This window comes from Tauraco erythrolophus, chromosome 19, assembly GCF_009769465.1.
Source record: "Tauraco erythrolophus isolate bTauEry1 chromosome 19, bTauEry1.pri, whole genome shotgun sequence".
In the NCBI taxonomy this organism is placed as follows: Eukaryota; Metazoa; Chordata; class Aves; order Musophagiformes; family Musophagidae; genus Tauraco; species Tauraco erythrolophus.
In genome coordinates this window covers 7,079,898-7,095,914 of record NC_141483.1, presented here as the reverse complement: position 1 = coordinate 7,095,914, position 16,017 = coordinate 7,079,898, and the positions used below count along the sequence as shown (strand labels likewise).

The following is a 16,017-nucleotide window of genomic DNA, read 5'->3' as shown; positions in this document are numbered from 1 at the left end:
ATGACTTCGGCGGCGCTGGAGATTTTGGGGCTGGGGCTGGGCATCCTGGGCTGGATGGGGGTGATCCTGGCCTGCGGGCTGCCCATGTGGCAGGTGTCGGCCTTCATCGACGCGAACATCGTGGTGGCGCAGACCATCTGGGAAGGGCTGTGGATGCAGTGCGTGGTGCAGAGCACGGGGCAGATGCAGTGCAAGGTGTACGACTCCATCCTGGCGCTGCCGCCCGAGGTGCAGGCGGGCCGGGCGCTCACCGTCATCGTGGCGCTGCTGGGGCTGGTGGCGCTGATGGTGACCGTGGTGGGCGCGCAGTGCACCAACTGCATCCGTCCCGGCAAGATGAAGTCCCGCATCGTGATCGCCGGCGGGGCCATCTACATCCTCTGCGGGGTCCTGGTCCTCGTCCCGCTCTGCTGGTTCGCCAACATCGTCATCAGCGACTTCTACGACCCGACGGTGCCGACGTCCCAGAAGCGGGAGATGGGGGCCGCGCTCTACACCGGCTGGGCGGCCACGGCCCTGCTGCTCTTCGGGGGCTGCCTCATCTGCTGCTGCTCCTGCTCCCAGCGCGACGAGACCTCCTTCCCCGTCAAGTACTCGGCGCCGCGGCGACCCACCTCCAACGGCGAGTACGACAAGAAGAACTACGTCTGAGCGGGGCTGCCCCGCTCCCCCGGCCCCGCAGGGACACGGACAGACAGCTGCGAGCCGGGACTGCCGCTCTCCGCCGGCCGGCTCGGGGCACCGCACCGGCAGCGCCTGCGGTGAGCGCCAGCGCTCCCCTGCCTAGAGTCTCTTCTTAACGGGGACCCCCGCGAAGCGGCAGCCCTAGGCAGGGCGGCGCGCCGCTGCCCGCCAGCCCGGCTCTCCGGCGGGTCTGGCCGCTCCGCTGCGGGCAGCGCCGCGCTCGGCGCCGCCGGGGACCCGGTACTGACCGCCTGCCCGCACAGCGCAGCCGAGCCAGCGTCTGCCCGGCCCGGGGTGGCTGGGGACGCCGAGAAGCCCGGGCGAGCCGCGGCGGCGGCGTCTGCTGGGACGCCCCGTCCGGGCTCCGCCGCCGCCTGCCCGCTCGGCTCCCGCCGCAGCGCCCGGCCCTTCCCCGGCGTCACCGTGAGAGACTCGTGAGTACTTCGCCGCCCGCTCTTGCTGCTGGTGCCTCTCGGGGCACCGCCTGGCTGGTGGGACCAGGCCGTCGGGTGTGCACTGTCGCCAAGGAGAAGCTTCCCTTCTTCGTTGTCTCTTCTGAAAACCTGCATCTGGCTCTTCCCGCTGGGACTTTCCCTGGTTGGGGTTTTGTTGTTCTTCTATTTGGGCAACTGAAATAGGGATTCTGTCTAAAGCATGACACTAACGTCGGTCCTTAATCCTGTAGGCGAGTGTTTGGAGAAGGGTATTTGATTTTCTGCAGTTGTTTCAGTCCCTCAGAGAAGTGCATTGGTCTGTGTGTCTTTGAGACCTTTGAAAGAGATTTCAGGTAGTTGCTGTTATTTAGTGGAGTACAAACCAGCTTATACTAGGTTGCCCCCTGAGGTTCTTCATCCCTTCGCTTTCATCAGCTTCTGTTCTGTTTTTACTTGAAAATAAACTCATTGCCAGAACTATTGGAGGACTAGATTTGGAGACCTAGGAGAACTTCGTATGTCCCAGCCCCAGCCGGGCATCCCTCCGCATCCTCTCATCTGCACTACAGGAGACTGGAAACAACAGTTGCCCTGGATATTGATGGTTGGAGTATGGACAGCTTTCATGGCCTTCTTGTTGAGCCTCACTTGCTGCCGATTTTAAATCGTGTGTTCAGTTGGATGTGCACTTGGTTGGCTCCCCACCGTAATTTTGTTAACATGTACTTTCCTTCATTTACCAAATCAGGCAAAGAAACTGCTAGGACAATTTTACCAAAGACATTGATCAGACTTCATGCAGGCTGAGCAGGAGATGTGAAGTCACGGCTCTCTCAGCTCCTCTGTATTGCCCTGGTAACACTGTGCAGCCTGGAGGGAAGATGCTCTGGGCAACACAACTCATTTTCTGAGCTCAACACCTGCTAAACTTCACCGCAGCCTGGAATATGAGCATACACCTCTCAATTTTACACTGCAGACACAAACTTTTTTTAAAGGAGGGGCTAAGAGGTGGTGCAATACTCTTCCATGCGAATTACTTGTACTTTTAAATCAACACAAAATTCTGCTACAGACAGTGGCAGCATCTGTATTGCCATAAGGAGACTTCTGCAAACAATTAGTGAGGAAACTTGCTGTGTGTGTTCCTCAGCACAACACTAGGACCTCGTGGGTCCCTCACAGCCACACAGCAGTACAGTGCATACCTAACCTGAGCATTAACTCTCACAAGTTTCTGGTGACGCTGAGATTTACGGACTAACCATAACTGTGGGTTTGTGACAGATTTACATCAACTGTGTTCTTGCCTTGCTTAGCAAACTTAAAATCCCAGTGGTATCAGTATGTACACAGACCTGAATGAGGGACTGAAGCCTTGCCCCTGCAAATATCGATGTTGAATATTGAGCATATGATTTACTCTTTTTAAGATAACTGCTTTCATTTTTAAACATGTAAATTGCAGGGTCTAAGCCTGTCAGACAATACAAAAGCCGAGCAATATGTCTAGAACTAGTGTTGTTCTATAAAAAGGCGCAGTTGTTATACTGTCTACATTTAAATAAAAGCTATAATATTGTTGTTATGATGTGATATGTAGTTTTGGTACAAGAATGAAATATTCCGTATTTCATCATTGCAACTTTTTTCAAACAGTATAACCTTGTAAACTGTAAATGTATTTAAATGCATATACTTTGCAAGAAATCTACCAAAGTTGGCTTGTTATGTGGTTTGGTGCCTTTATTTGCTTCTTGGTTACTTTATTTTTATTTTAAATGGTAATGTTTTTGCTACCCAGCCCACAGACACATTACGCCCTCACTCAGCCCCCTTTTTCTAGCAGATAAGTCAACTGATATTAGCCCAAATCCTGGAACTCACTCTCTTTTGTCTCAAATTAAGGAACTAAAAAACCCCCATCGACAGACATGCCTGCATGTATCTTTACTGTAGAGCCTTCAGAAGTGCTGCAGGATTTGGGCTCTGACCACAAGATGAAATCTTTCTGAGCAATGCATTGTTAGAATTTAAAATCAAATCAAAACTGGGGTCTTGGGGAGGGGGAGGGAAACCCACACCTTGGAAGGGAATTTTTTTTTTAACAAGTCAAACTTCCTGATATGTTGCCTTGTGGCACGGCAAGGCTGGATCCACTTACAACCAAAATCTGAAACAATTACACAAGACCTCTTCAAAGAAGCCAGCACTAACTGTGTCTGTAATAGTAAACAGCATCGTCCTACCAAAAACTTGCTGCTGAGGTAAAGAGATTTCACTGAGGTCAGTGGGGCAGTGCCCAGCAATACTAGCAGGAAATGGGGCCCATTTCAAAAAATATTTTTATGTTTAATCTCATCCTTCAGTATACCTGTTGCTGTGCTTTAAAAAATAACCCGAGAGAACGCTGTTACTGATGTCACTGGCTTCAGGGTAAAAGCCTAAGTTGGTTTTTGCTATGTTTTGTTTCCCAAGAGCAAAGACCTAGTCCTGAACTTTAAGACTTGGAAGTGCTCAGGATCAGGCCTGAACCTCATCTCAATGAAAAGAGAAATCTATAGCACTTGTTTACTATTTTTATTTTGTATTTATGATTTCACATAAAAATAAAAACATCTAAATCGATCCTTGAACAGGGTTACTGTTTTTTGTGAAAGGCACTGGATTGTTTGGGCTCAGGAAGGTGGGGCATGACATCGGTGCTCAAAGGGCAACCTTTACCTGGGCTTCCCTTGGGAGGAGAGCTGGGCCACCTCTGAGGAGGCGAGAACTTTCCTTGCAGAGCAGTCAGCGTCTCAGCTCTCCGCTGGAGCCTCAGACAAAAGAGCAAGTAGCAGAGGTTGGTCTTGTGATGTGAGCACATTAGGGAGTGCACTGTGAGTCCCAACTATTTTGAGAACAGCCCTAAGCATGAAGCTCTTTAAGCTTTCAATTCCTACACGTTTAAACTAAAAGGTAGAAAAATCCCACTGCAGCTTGGATCAGCCCCAACCTGACCTGATACCCTAATCCTTTCACTCAGTTTTTTTAAAAAGTGCATTCAAGCAGGGGGAAAAACATTTTTACAATTGCATCAGAACAGAACCTGTGAAAAAAATGGCTGTTAAAGGAAACCGTAGAGCCTAATTGCTAGTGGCAAAGTTTGCCTACGTTAGATGACTGCCAGTGAGGTCTTTCAATATTTTGCAGATTTTTTTTTTTAAAGATTTTCAAGCTTTTCTAACAAACTGTTGCTTTAAAAATGAAGAAAAAAACATCTTCAAAGACTTCATTTTGCAGCATTCTTGCCAGCTCGGTTGAGATTAACAAAAGCTCCTTGCCACCCTCCCATTGCTATGCACATGCTGAGCTGGAAAAAGGGTGTCTGCCGGCTTGGCCTTTGTCCTGCTAAACGAACCATTTCATAGTTATGAATTTGAAAGTAACCTGCAGTTCATACCCTGCAAATCTGGTTAGATCCTGTCTGTGCAAAGAAGGGAAATGCACCAGGCAGAGGGAAAAGGAAGCTCAATCAGTCACGTTTGCTGCAGGATGTTTAAGGAAATATTTCCTTTTCCTGCACAAAGATGTTTGTTGGGCATCTGTTCTCTGGAACACATTGAAACGTTTTACTCTTGGAGTGAGAAAGCAGTGAAACTCCAGATTTTTATTTATAAATCTATTCCCTGATCAAATACTATCCAATTTCCTTGGCCATCTTTCAAACCACAAATGCAGGTAAATAGTCTTGCAAACCTACTTTCCTCAAACTGAGACTGATCCATACATCTGGAATGCTAAATGACAATCCTGCGTGTCCGAAGCCATATGCCACATATAAGTGCCGTGTTCATGCATATATTCAGCAATATATTAATGCAGTATTCCACAGCAGATGATACCCACAATGCATTCTTTTTTTGTTTTGTATACTGAAGAAGAAAATCATTAATTAAGTACTTGTGCTTGAGGATTTGCTTTTGTAAGTCTGTTTGTGAGACACAGCTATATTTCTGCTATATTAGCTTATGGGAGATAGCGGGTCAATTCTCTTTTCAGGTCAAATATTGCACTTGTTTTACCTGCAGACTGATGGCGATAGGATGAATCATTCCAAAAGCAGAGCCTCAAGGGGCCCTCATATTTATATTTTGGAAGTGACTGAGTTCTACCATTCTTATTTTGATCAGACCTTTGTGTGTGTGTCTGTGTGTGTGTGACTGCTCCAGACTGTTCCTTGCAGATTCTCTTATCACTGATAATGTGAAAATACTCATCAGTAAGAGTGTGATTTAAAAGTTCTCTAGGAAAATGAACTTATCAATGAGCTGGGATGTTAAGCAGCCGAAATATAATTATCTGATGCATTTACTGAAATAATGGTTTTAGCATTTTGTTTTGAGAGCAACAGGATCATACAGCATGAGGAACTGTACATACAGCACTGATGTTGTTAAAGTAAAAGAAGAGTGAGCCCTGAAACTATCATCTAGCTGTTTTGGTTTCAATCTACAAAAGGAAGAAAAAAAGAAACACACCTCACTCCATGACCAACAGAGTTGTCAAAAAGGCACACCAATCTCATGACATTAATATAGGAAAGTAAATTAAGATCTTCTCCAACATCCAGTACAGAACAGTACAAAAGGAGTTTGACCAACTGGAAAACCAGGCAGAAAATAAAATAAGCCACATCTTGTGCTCTGTTCCTCCTCAGAACATCTTGAATGGCAAAGGCTATTCACGTTGACTAAAGCCCTGGCAGCAGCTGGCAGAGTATTCACAGCATATAGGTACAAGATGTTCCTGAAACCCAGCTGAGGTGTCATTCACACAAGCTTCCATTTTTTTTGGAAAAAAATTTGCTTGGTTTAGACAGGCTGAAGTGCCTCAGTGCTAATACATACAGCAATAGTAGTGGATCAGTTCCTTCCTACACCTCAGCTGCAAGTACAGGGGAGGTTCCCTTCTGGTGGATCCTCCAAGCTGCACCAGCCAGGCTGAGAGTTTTTGCATGACACAGGAAGATGCTGTGATATACATGCACAGAATACATGAGATGAAACTAGTTTATGTTTATTTACAGTGGAGGACAAAAGTAAATGTTTAAAATAGCTGATTTTTACAGGCAAACACCAGATAACCCTCTCAAAATTGACTCTGATCCAATGAGCAAGCTGTGAACTCTGTGCCAGTTGTAACATCACTGTATCACTTGTTGCTGGCTAAGTCCTGCAAGGGGGTAAGTTATGTGTGTGCAAATTTACCAAAAGCTAGGAGATGCACAAAACCAGATCCTACAATGACATTTTTAATCTGGTAGCAAAAATAGTTTGCGATGTTAAATGTGTTTTGGATTTCAGCTGTCTGCGTTCCAAAAGTTTCAACCAACCAGGTTAGCTGACAGAGGTCTGAGTGACACTCATCTCGATCTCATGCCAGGCACCATGGCAGTTAATCAAACTGTATGTCGGTACCCATGGGCTCTATTCCCACTCTCAAACACACTCTGACCTGAATTGATTCCCCTCTGTTACACCCATACATAACTCACTCGCATTAATGGTACCTGCAATCAGAACATTTCCCCAGAAGGTTAATTTAAGCTTGAGCACAAAAGAGATCACTCAGGAAAGAAAAATAGGCACTCCTTGGTAAGAGCATATGAGAAATCTCAAAATGGTATGATTCTGTTTCAATATAGCTTCACATATTTGAAGGATCGGGGGAAAAAACAACAATCACAAATCTTATCAACTCTAACGAGTGCCTAGCACGGCAGAATTCTTGCTCTTATGTATATTTTTAGACTACCCTTCCAGTTATAGTGTTCTGTCCTTACTGTATATCTTTTGTTAGAACTAGGATATCTGCTGCAGCAGCCTGGATAACCTTTAGCCTGAGCTACAAAACCTTTAAGTTTCCAATTATAACAGCAATCTTTCATTCTATAATACAAATAAACACAAGTGTTATCTCAACACAGAAGACTCACATAAATACCCAATGACTGCAGAATGATTTCACCCTTTTTTTCCTCTATAATTTCCTGCTATTATTTCATTGGAGATGACTGCCAAGATCCAAGCAACATAATACATTTCACTGTTTACATCTACTTTATTTTTGTTATGTTTTTTTTTTTGACATTTAAAAATGTTGGCATGCAAGACTGAAGTTTTAAAAATTTAACTTCTACTCTGAATTCCATTATGTTCTTGGACCCCCAAATTACTTTCTCTCCCATTTTCTCCTGATTTTATCGTCTTTACCCAGTTGAGAATGTCTAAGCTCCCTACTACCTGGCAATTTTAGAAAAGTCTTAACTCCCTCAGCTTATATATGCAGCAAGTGCCACGGAAGAGGAATTTCTATTGTTCAGAAACGTATAAGACACATTAATAAGAGTACCTTTTCAGATATATGGAAATAGTTTCCCCATAAATATAATCTTTGTCTACCGTAACAATGTAGATTGAGCACCATTTTAGAGACAGAATTAGTTGCATTGGATGATATAGCAAGAAACGAAACAAAGGCACTGTTAAAAGAGTTACTCTGCAATAATAGGTACTGGCTATTCCCAGAAGCGAGTATCATGCTAAGAGTGTAGGGGTAAAATGCTGTTGGTTGGATAATATGGAAAAGAGGCCTCTTGTCCACTTGGGGTTATTAATGACTGCAACTATTCAAGACATCCATATCATCATTATAGTGTCCCTCCTAAAAGGAAAGCTGTTATCCATGGCATCCTGCCCAGATTCCTCCAGAGCTGATTACATTCTTTACAACTTGCACTTTCAGTTCAGTACAGCAATCCTGACTTCATACCTGGATGGCTGTAAGGGCTTATTTCATGCTCTGAAGCAGTGACTGCCATCTGTCCTAAAGGCTGATCACCACTGGTGGAAAGAACAATCTTTTTACCCCCTGCCTCTCTCACAAGATTGTAGATTTTAGTTGCTTGCTGTCTGCAAAATGTATTCATAGCTTTGCAGAAATGGCCCTTTGGTAGATTGCAGTGCTAGTATTGAGCTCCACTAGTGTGTAGAAAATAAGTCCACAGCAAAGGCAGGGTGGGAGGGGGAGGTAAATTGTAAGACAAAAGTTTTTCCCTTTAATAGAGTTATTGGAGTCTGAGCCATGTCACAAAACAAAATTTACAATTTCAGTTTTAGTATCTGTTGCTACACAGGAATTTGTATTATGAGGAAAAAGGCAAACCACAATCCTTCTCCCAAACCAAAAGTTTTAGACCTGTCCCTCCTGTAAGGAAAAGATGGAGATGGAAGCATCAGATGTATGTGCAGACCAGGCACCTCAACAACCTTGGAAAAATCTAGAACCACAAGAATGAATACAGCTACAGAGAAGGCTCCAGACAGAACTGAAGCACAATCATCTCACAAAAGATGTAACAGCAAACAACGCACACACAGGAAGGATGAAACTCAATGGAAGGGTATATTGGAGATCTGCTGTGGATCAGTCCCCTCCCTTGCACTGGCACACGTGGTGTGAGGAATAGACTGGTTAAGGAGACCGAGCTAGCTGAGAACAATAACCCAGCAGAAAAATAAGCAATAGTTTTCTTTGTCTAGCCACCATCTTGCTGCTCCACACAGTGACATGGGCAGGCAGGATGCAGGAGCATTTAAAATGCTGTGAAACGTCACTTTTTGACCTTGCAAGTGAGTCTGAATCAAACAGAAGGGTCTTAACTCACAGGAATAAAAAGAAAAAGGAAAGGCATAATGAAAATGCTTTATGATGAGCAAAGGTGGGATATCACCTCGCTGTAGGCTCCAAACTGAGTGAAACCTTACCCTGAGATGTCAGTGAAAATACAGACCTTGTACACGACAAATGGTTAACAGAAATGAGAGTCTGCAAACGGAAATGAACATATCCAGGGCAGAAGCAAAAACTAAAGAGCTTAATTAACTTAAAATGTAGGACTAAAATTAATCTGTTTCAGAAAGCCTAGAATTACCAAAGTTGAAGGTAAAATAGGAAGGTGGTTTTTTTTTTTTTAACAAATAGACTAGAAAATAGCATATGTAACACCTGTATATGTAAGGTGGTGAGTGTCCTGGACAGCTAGTGGGCTCTAAGACTGATCTCAGTAACACACAAGGTTTTTGTTCAAAAACCAAAAGGACAGAACTAATATGAGTGATTGGACACTGGATAAAAACCAGCACAAGTTACTAAATATAGATTGCATCCAATGGGACTTGACACTGCTCACCTACTAACTACTTGATCTGCCACAGCAGCGTCCTTTCGGGTCTTCCTGTCCATTTGAATCCGAGGCACTCTCTCTAATATCCATCCTGCTGAAGGGAGAAGGTGAGGCAAGGAAGAAATAAAAATAGTTAGAGGTTTAATGAAATAAAAGACCACAAAAATGTGCTGAATAACAAAAAAATGAGGGGTCATCACATTTTTTTCCTAAGGGCTGTGATCAGGGAGGAGGAGGAATAGTGATTCTTACGCAGTTTCTGCCAAGTCAATGCAGTACTCTTGGAGCCACGTACAGTATTGCTATCTTTGAAAGGTTGAGACAAGATACCCTTTCTATAAAGGAAACGTTTATTGGTTATTTGGAGATAGTGGAATAGATGAGTAAGCAGATACATACGTACATGGAGACTAGTCAGAATGGGACACTGGCCAAGAACACAAACAATATCTACGTTTACTGGCAAAAAGTCTCAGTGAAGAAGCGTAGAGTTGAGAGTTTATTAGATAATACGTGGAAAAAAAAAAAAAAACCAACAACCCAAGACAAGTTATGAAGACAAACAGTTCTGGCATCAGCTTCTAATCATTCCAAAAGAAACATCTCTTCCAAACAGACCTTGTTGGTTCCTATCATCCATTTGTGCAGAGATGAGGATTTTCAGACTGAGTAGATGGCCCCTGTGCAGCTGTGCCACATTTCTTTCTCCCTTTTGTTGCAGAGACAGTTTAGTGGGACACACTTCTGTATCCTATTCCTTTTCCTTCCTTATTCACCGCAGAACCTTTCACTTAGCATTTCTAATAGCACCATGTAGCGCTGTCGTTTCAGGAAATGCCTGGCTGTATTCACTGCTAAATCAAGCAGGAGTCCTGCTGGCAATTCAAGAACACCTCATCAGAGGAAAAAAAGCAATTGCTGCTGAGCTATTGTTTTCCATTTCATTTCACACACTCAAAAGAGCTCTGGTGACCACCCAGTGGGTCCCCTGAAATACAGATTCCAAGACACCTTCCTGAGCTAGAAAGGCAAACCGGATTTACTGCTCACCCTCTATTGTTACTCAGTTTCTCTTTTCCTGCTAGTTCTTTATTTTCTATTTTTCACTCTGTCATTTTCAGTCCTTTTCAGGTTCCCTTCTCAGTTTTGTATGCAACAGTTAGAAAGCTTCCCATCAACAGTGCGTGCTATGCTCAGAGTTTTCTGAGGGGATATTCTACAACGGAAGCCAGCAAGACTGAGTCAGAATTCGGTAGCTTTAGCACGGAAAAAGCCTCATATAGAGGACGTGTTCATTAAAGTTATTGTTCTAACTACTCCAACCTTAACACTGATATCAGCTAATCAACTTACACAGCTACATGGCAAGCGGAACCAGCTGAAACAACAATACTCTTCCCCTCCTTCGTGTTCATGAAGGAGCACGCACTGGATTTGCAAAGCAGGTAACCATATACCAACAGCCATGCATGAGCAAACGCTGGTTTTGAGGGTGTGAACAAACTGCAGCCAAATAACAGGAAAAAGAAACCTAGACACTTGATGTAGATTCAGACCTCTAGTAGGAAGAATGGGAGGCAGTTTAGCTTAACATCAGAAACAAATAACGCAGAGGCAGAAAAATCTCACAAGGAGAGAGAACAGGCAGACGGAGAGGAACACTGCAGAATGGTTTGGCTTTTCTCATCCTCAGGCTGCTTTAGGCGGACAATATTTCCCTCCCTAGAACAGACGTGTCTGGGAAATTCTGCCGGTGCTTTACAATATGTGCATGCAGGTCTTTAAACAATTGTGCTTAATTTTTCAAAATGTAACTTTTACACAGTCCAGCAATGGTACTGTTCTGATAGCATACACTCACAGAGTGCCATTAACCCTAGAGGGTAATGGATTTTACTGACAGCAAGTATAAATAAAGAAGAGCCTACCGGACTGTATTTTTAAAAGCAGAAAATCTTTTCAGCTGTGACAATTTTGGCAAGTGAGAAAGTAAAGCTGGAAATGATGGATACTGCCTTTAAAGTCTTAAACTTCCTAAGCAAGATATCACTATTAGTATTAAGTGCTGAACTAGTCTAGTACTAGATGGCTACCTGAATCCTCAATTATAGGTAAAAGTAAACGTTGATACTGATTTATCCTAGTGAGCAATGAACATCTAACTGAGGCAAACATGGAGAGTGTAAATGCATTAACGACAAACAACCTCCGGATCTGCTTAGGAGGCAATTATTCTGAGACAGCGGAGTATGGCACTTACCAAATTGCACACCATAAAACACCACAGTTCTCAACTAAAGTATCAAGTTGCAGAATTATATTACAGCACAAGTTCTGCAACTGTTAAGGTCAAGATCTTTTTTCCATTAATTTATGATTTTTTCGTAATGCTCCAAGATTTGCAGGACACCCTAAACAGCCTGGAGAGCAGGCTTGCATGACAAGACTGTAGGACAACAGTTTTTCAAATTTGAGATGATGTAAACAAAACCTCCCAAGACATAGTCTGCCCCACAAAGAATGATTAGCTAGAAATAGCCAAATGCTCTCTTGAGTTTCTTCGAACTGGACAGTTACTACTGGAAAAATGCAGAAGAAAAGTGTTTGCAGAGCATATTTTTTTTTTTTTTTAACAGCTTCCATATTTTGTAACAAGACCACTTCCAGTTAAAACAGACTTTCCTGAAGGAAACACAGCAGGCTCAGGTAAAAATTTATAACGCTCATTTATTTCAAGACAATTGTCACTCTGTACAATAGGAAGAGGAAATTGTGGTCAGTGCAGGTGTCTGAGAAGAGGAACATAGCAGGGGTCCAAGAAGGTCATCTCAGACGTCAGAGTATAGTCAACCCCAGTGCAAACTGCTCTTTACAAAATCTGTTTTGTGGGCATAAACCACGCATCCTTGCAAAGATCAAGAATGACACACTTTTTAAAGGAAGATTCTTCACCATCTCTTTAGAGCTTTGTCCTGCAAGCTACCCTAGCTCTAATCCTGTGACCTCTTCACAGGTGACCTATTTCTGGTAACGGCACATACTAAATAACAGTATCTTAAAAGCACCTAATGGTTTCTCACCATCAGCCTTTAAAGCAGAACAATTGAAAATGTCCATAAAGTAAGAAAACATTATAAGATAAATTGCTGCCTCACAATATTGAAAATACTCGGTGATGACTAGACCTCTTTAGGCAGTGTTTTAACAATACAGACCAGGTCTCTTAGAGATGACTAGAGCAAGATTTTTGCTTTTTTAAATGTAAAGTCCTGCTTATTCCCCACTCTCCTGCGATGCTTTATTACAACAACCTCACTCACCTAAAAGGAGATTTTCCCAAGTCGCAGAAGCTAGTTTGGAGCCAAACTTATTTGGAGCCAAAAGTTATTTTTCCTTCCAGTCTGCAATGCCATGTGTAACATAATATACAAATATTCAGGAATGCAACAATCCCTTAAAATGAGCTGCAACTTCAAATATTCAGGGAGATTGCTAACAGCAAGCAGTTGCCATAAGACAGCATAAGAACCTGGCATGTATTCGACAGTCTTGTTATCCGAGTCCTGAATTACTTACAGAGACTGCAACAACAGTGTTTAAAGAAAATACCATTTTACACGCCCACACCTTATAGGCTACTGATCCAGCTACACTTTCAGATGAGACAGGAGATAATTGTTGGCCTACTTATTTCGGGACCCCCTTGGTGACTTCTTTCAGCAAATAAAAACATACCAAGAGCCGAATGTCCCTATGAATTCTTTCCAATTCAGTGGCAGGTGCCTCCGATTTTCCACTGACATGCTGCAAATGAATGATTAAATGAAAGTAAATTCCACTGAGCTAAACAGTGGAAAAAGACACCAACACCACAGGGACTGAAAAAACAGACAAGCTGTATCAACAAAATGAGGTGACTCTAAGAGCTTTATCCAGTTAAAAAGACAGCACCTCTTTTTGTAAGGGAACATTACCTGTCTGCAAGGGCCATGAATGTATCATCTCAATTAAAACTGGTTTTGAAAAGAAAACAAAGGACTTAGAATACCACAGTACTTATCTAACACAGGTAACCTAGTTAACATCAAGGAATATCCAGAGAAATCATCTACAGTTCTTAAACAAGTGGCAAAGACTTCAGTGAGGAATGTTGTCGAACTGGGGAATACAAAAACCCCAGATCTCTTAATAAAATAAAACCAGACCCTGCACTGGAAGGAACTATGTTGTGATATGGTTTGTGTATACCTTTTACCTTAGTTTAGTTCATGAGGCTTGCCCACAAATTCCTGTATGGAAGCTCTCTATAGAGAGCTTGATTTTAATTCTGATTTAAGGACGTCTTCTGAGCCCTCAGCTCATTGAGAAGAGCATGCAACAGCGACTCTGCTGAAGGCTTGTGATACCAAATCACTAGACAACTCTTCATCTCTTATTATTGAGATCTTAATATATTGCCCATATGCACGATTCAGTAGCAGGTAGCAAGTCAGAGTACCAAGTGCCAGGGTAGCTCTCCAGCAGACACAACTGCCTTGAGAGAGGAGAGGAAATAAAAATTACTCTGTCAAAAAACAGCAGTGACTGGGAAACCTATATTCTCTGCTCTGTCAGACCCAGGACTGTCATGAAGTTGTGCACAATCGAGTAAAAGATCTCTGGCTTACTTTGAACGTGTTTGACCTTTGTCTTGCTTCTCTAATTTTGCCGCCTTCTGAATCACAAAAATAAAAACGCAAATGCTTGAAAAGAATGAAAGTCCAGTCTGAAATAAAAGCTCACATCGTTTTCTTTCCCTAGTGAATGTTTTGTAATATTTCCTGCTAAGAAAGTGTTTATAACCCAAATGCTTGTGCATAAAGGTGGCGCTCTACTTAGAGCACCACCCTGGGCAGCGTTTCTTCCTTAGTCCTTGAATCTGATCCAAAGGGAACTTTCAGTACCACCTTGAAGCCAACAATGGTACGCAAAAGCCAAGAGGGACTTCAATTTTTCCGTTTGAAGAAACAAACATTTCACCGCTTTCTTTCCCTCTGACAAGCCAGACTTACTCACAAAGTAACATTCAGATGAACGTTTTCAAGAATATTTCTTCTCTGATGGAATCAAAACCATTGTGACTGACAGATGTGGACATAAAATCAATGATCAAATGATATCTTGTTTACTGTCTTGAGAACAGTTCTGAGCATTTTATGTTTTGTTTCTCCCTCAGTTGCGATACTCTAATGATTACTCCATTTCCCTTTTTATAAATACTGTTCTGTATTACTCCCATCTTTGCAAGTTAGCATACCCTGAGCGGCCAATTCAACTCAACAAAGCCATCTTGAATGAAGTCCTGTACAAAAGAGACCAATTTTAAAACTTCCCTTTTCCAGACCTTAAAATTGGGTTACTCCAGACTAGCGATTAGGGTGATGTCTCCTAGAAAGAACTACGTTTTATTTCTTTCATATTTATGGACAACTGAGGACTGGAAATACTGTCCTAAAAACGAGAGTGGAAAAAGTGAAACTGAAGCGTGAAAGATGTTCTGAAACATCTCAGAGTTATTTCTCCATTTGTAGTCTAAGACACCGAGATCACAGATTCTAAACGTGACAATTCTAAGGTGCTTCCTCTCCATTTAATTACATCTTTCCATAGGAAACCTCATGACTGTAGAAGGAAGAAATACATACCTCTGTAATAACGTTTTTGATTGAAACATTTCAGAAAACAAGGAAGATTAAACCTTGCTGTATATTACTATCTTTCACTTCCAAAACAAATGACAGAATGCAATGTACAAACTCAAGCTTTCAGCATTTATGTTATGCTTCCCAGGACTTGTCTACCTACAGTTCTGGTCCTGTTGAATTCCACTTACCAGGAAGGCAGCTGCCTACACCTTCTCTAGAGTTCACTGGATTTTACTAAACAAATGACAGCTCTCCCACAAGCCACTCAGAATTTTAAGACTTCAATCTCTCTCAGCCCTTATCAGCTTTAAAAGTGATGATTGCTATCTAATAACATAAACTTAAATTGATGACAGGGCAGACAAAAACATCAGACATTGAAATATCTCTGATTTACTGCTTCTGCCATAAAAGTAGTAGGTTCTAAGAGAACAGTCAGGACGAGTAGTGGGAAGAAATAGCAGATACTGTAGCCAAATTTGATATGGCTCATGAACTAGAGCCCATATCGTTGTAGTATCAACCATAGTGAGGATAGGCATACATGCGCCTCTAGATCAAGGCAAAACCCCCTAATATTTCCAAATATTAAACCCAGGAATATTTTCTGTTCTTTATATAGCAAGTTTTACAATAGCAAATAAAACTAGTGACTATTTGCAAAAGAATTTGTTAGAAATCACTGTAGAGGCTTTACTTCCATTAACAAGAACAGAGAAAATATAAAACATTATCTTCCTAAAAAATTTTACTTCTAAAGTTGCAAATGGAGTTTATTCATTTTTAATTTGCCATTAAACTCTTCCACTGTTTTTTGCCATCTTATATCACCAAATGATCAGAATTTACTCTTTCCATCGACTTATGTATCATTCAGTGACGGAGAGTCTGGATTTTTTTTTTTTCTTCTATTTTTCCTTATTACCAGTTTTTTAGTGCAGCAGACTATCTGCGCTCTTGCTTTGATTTGGAAAAACAACAACTAATA

The 16,017-nt window shown here is 42.3% G+C and overlaps 1 protein-coding gene across 1 annotated transcript; it reads left to right on the top strand.

Moving 5' to 3' along the window:
* Positions 1-651, top strand: CLDN5 (claudin 5). The gene has a single exon (XM_086623535.1). It carries the CDS (start codon positions 1-3, stop codon positions 649-651), a length of 651 nt encoding a protein of 216 aa, XP_086479661.1.
* Positions 652-16,017: the final 15,366 nt, after the last annotated feature.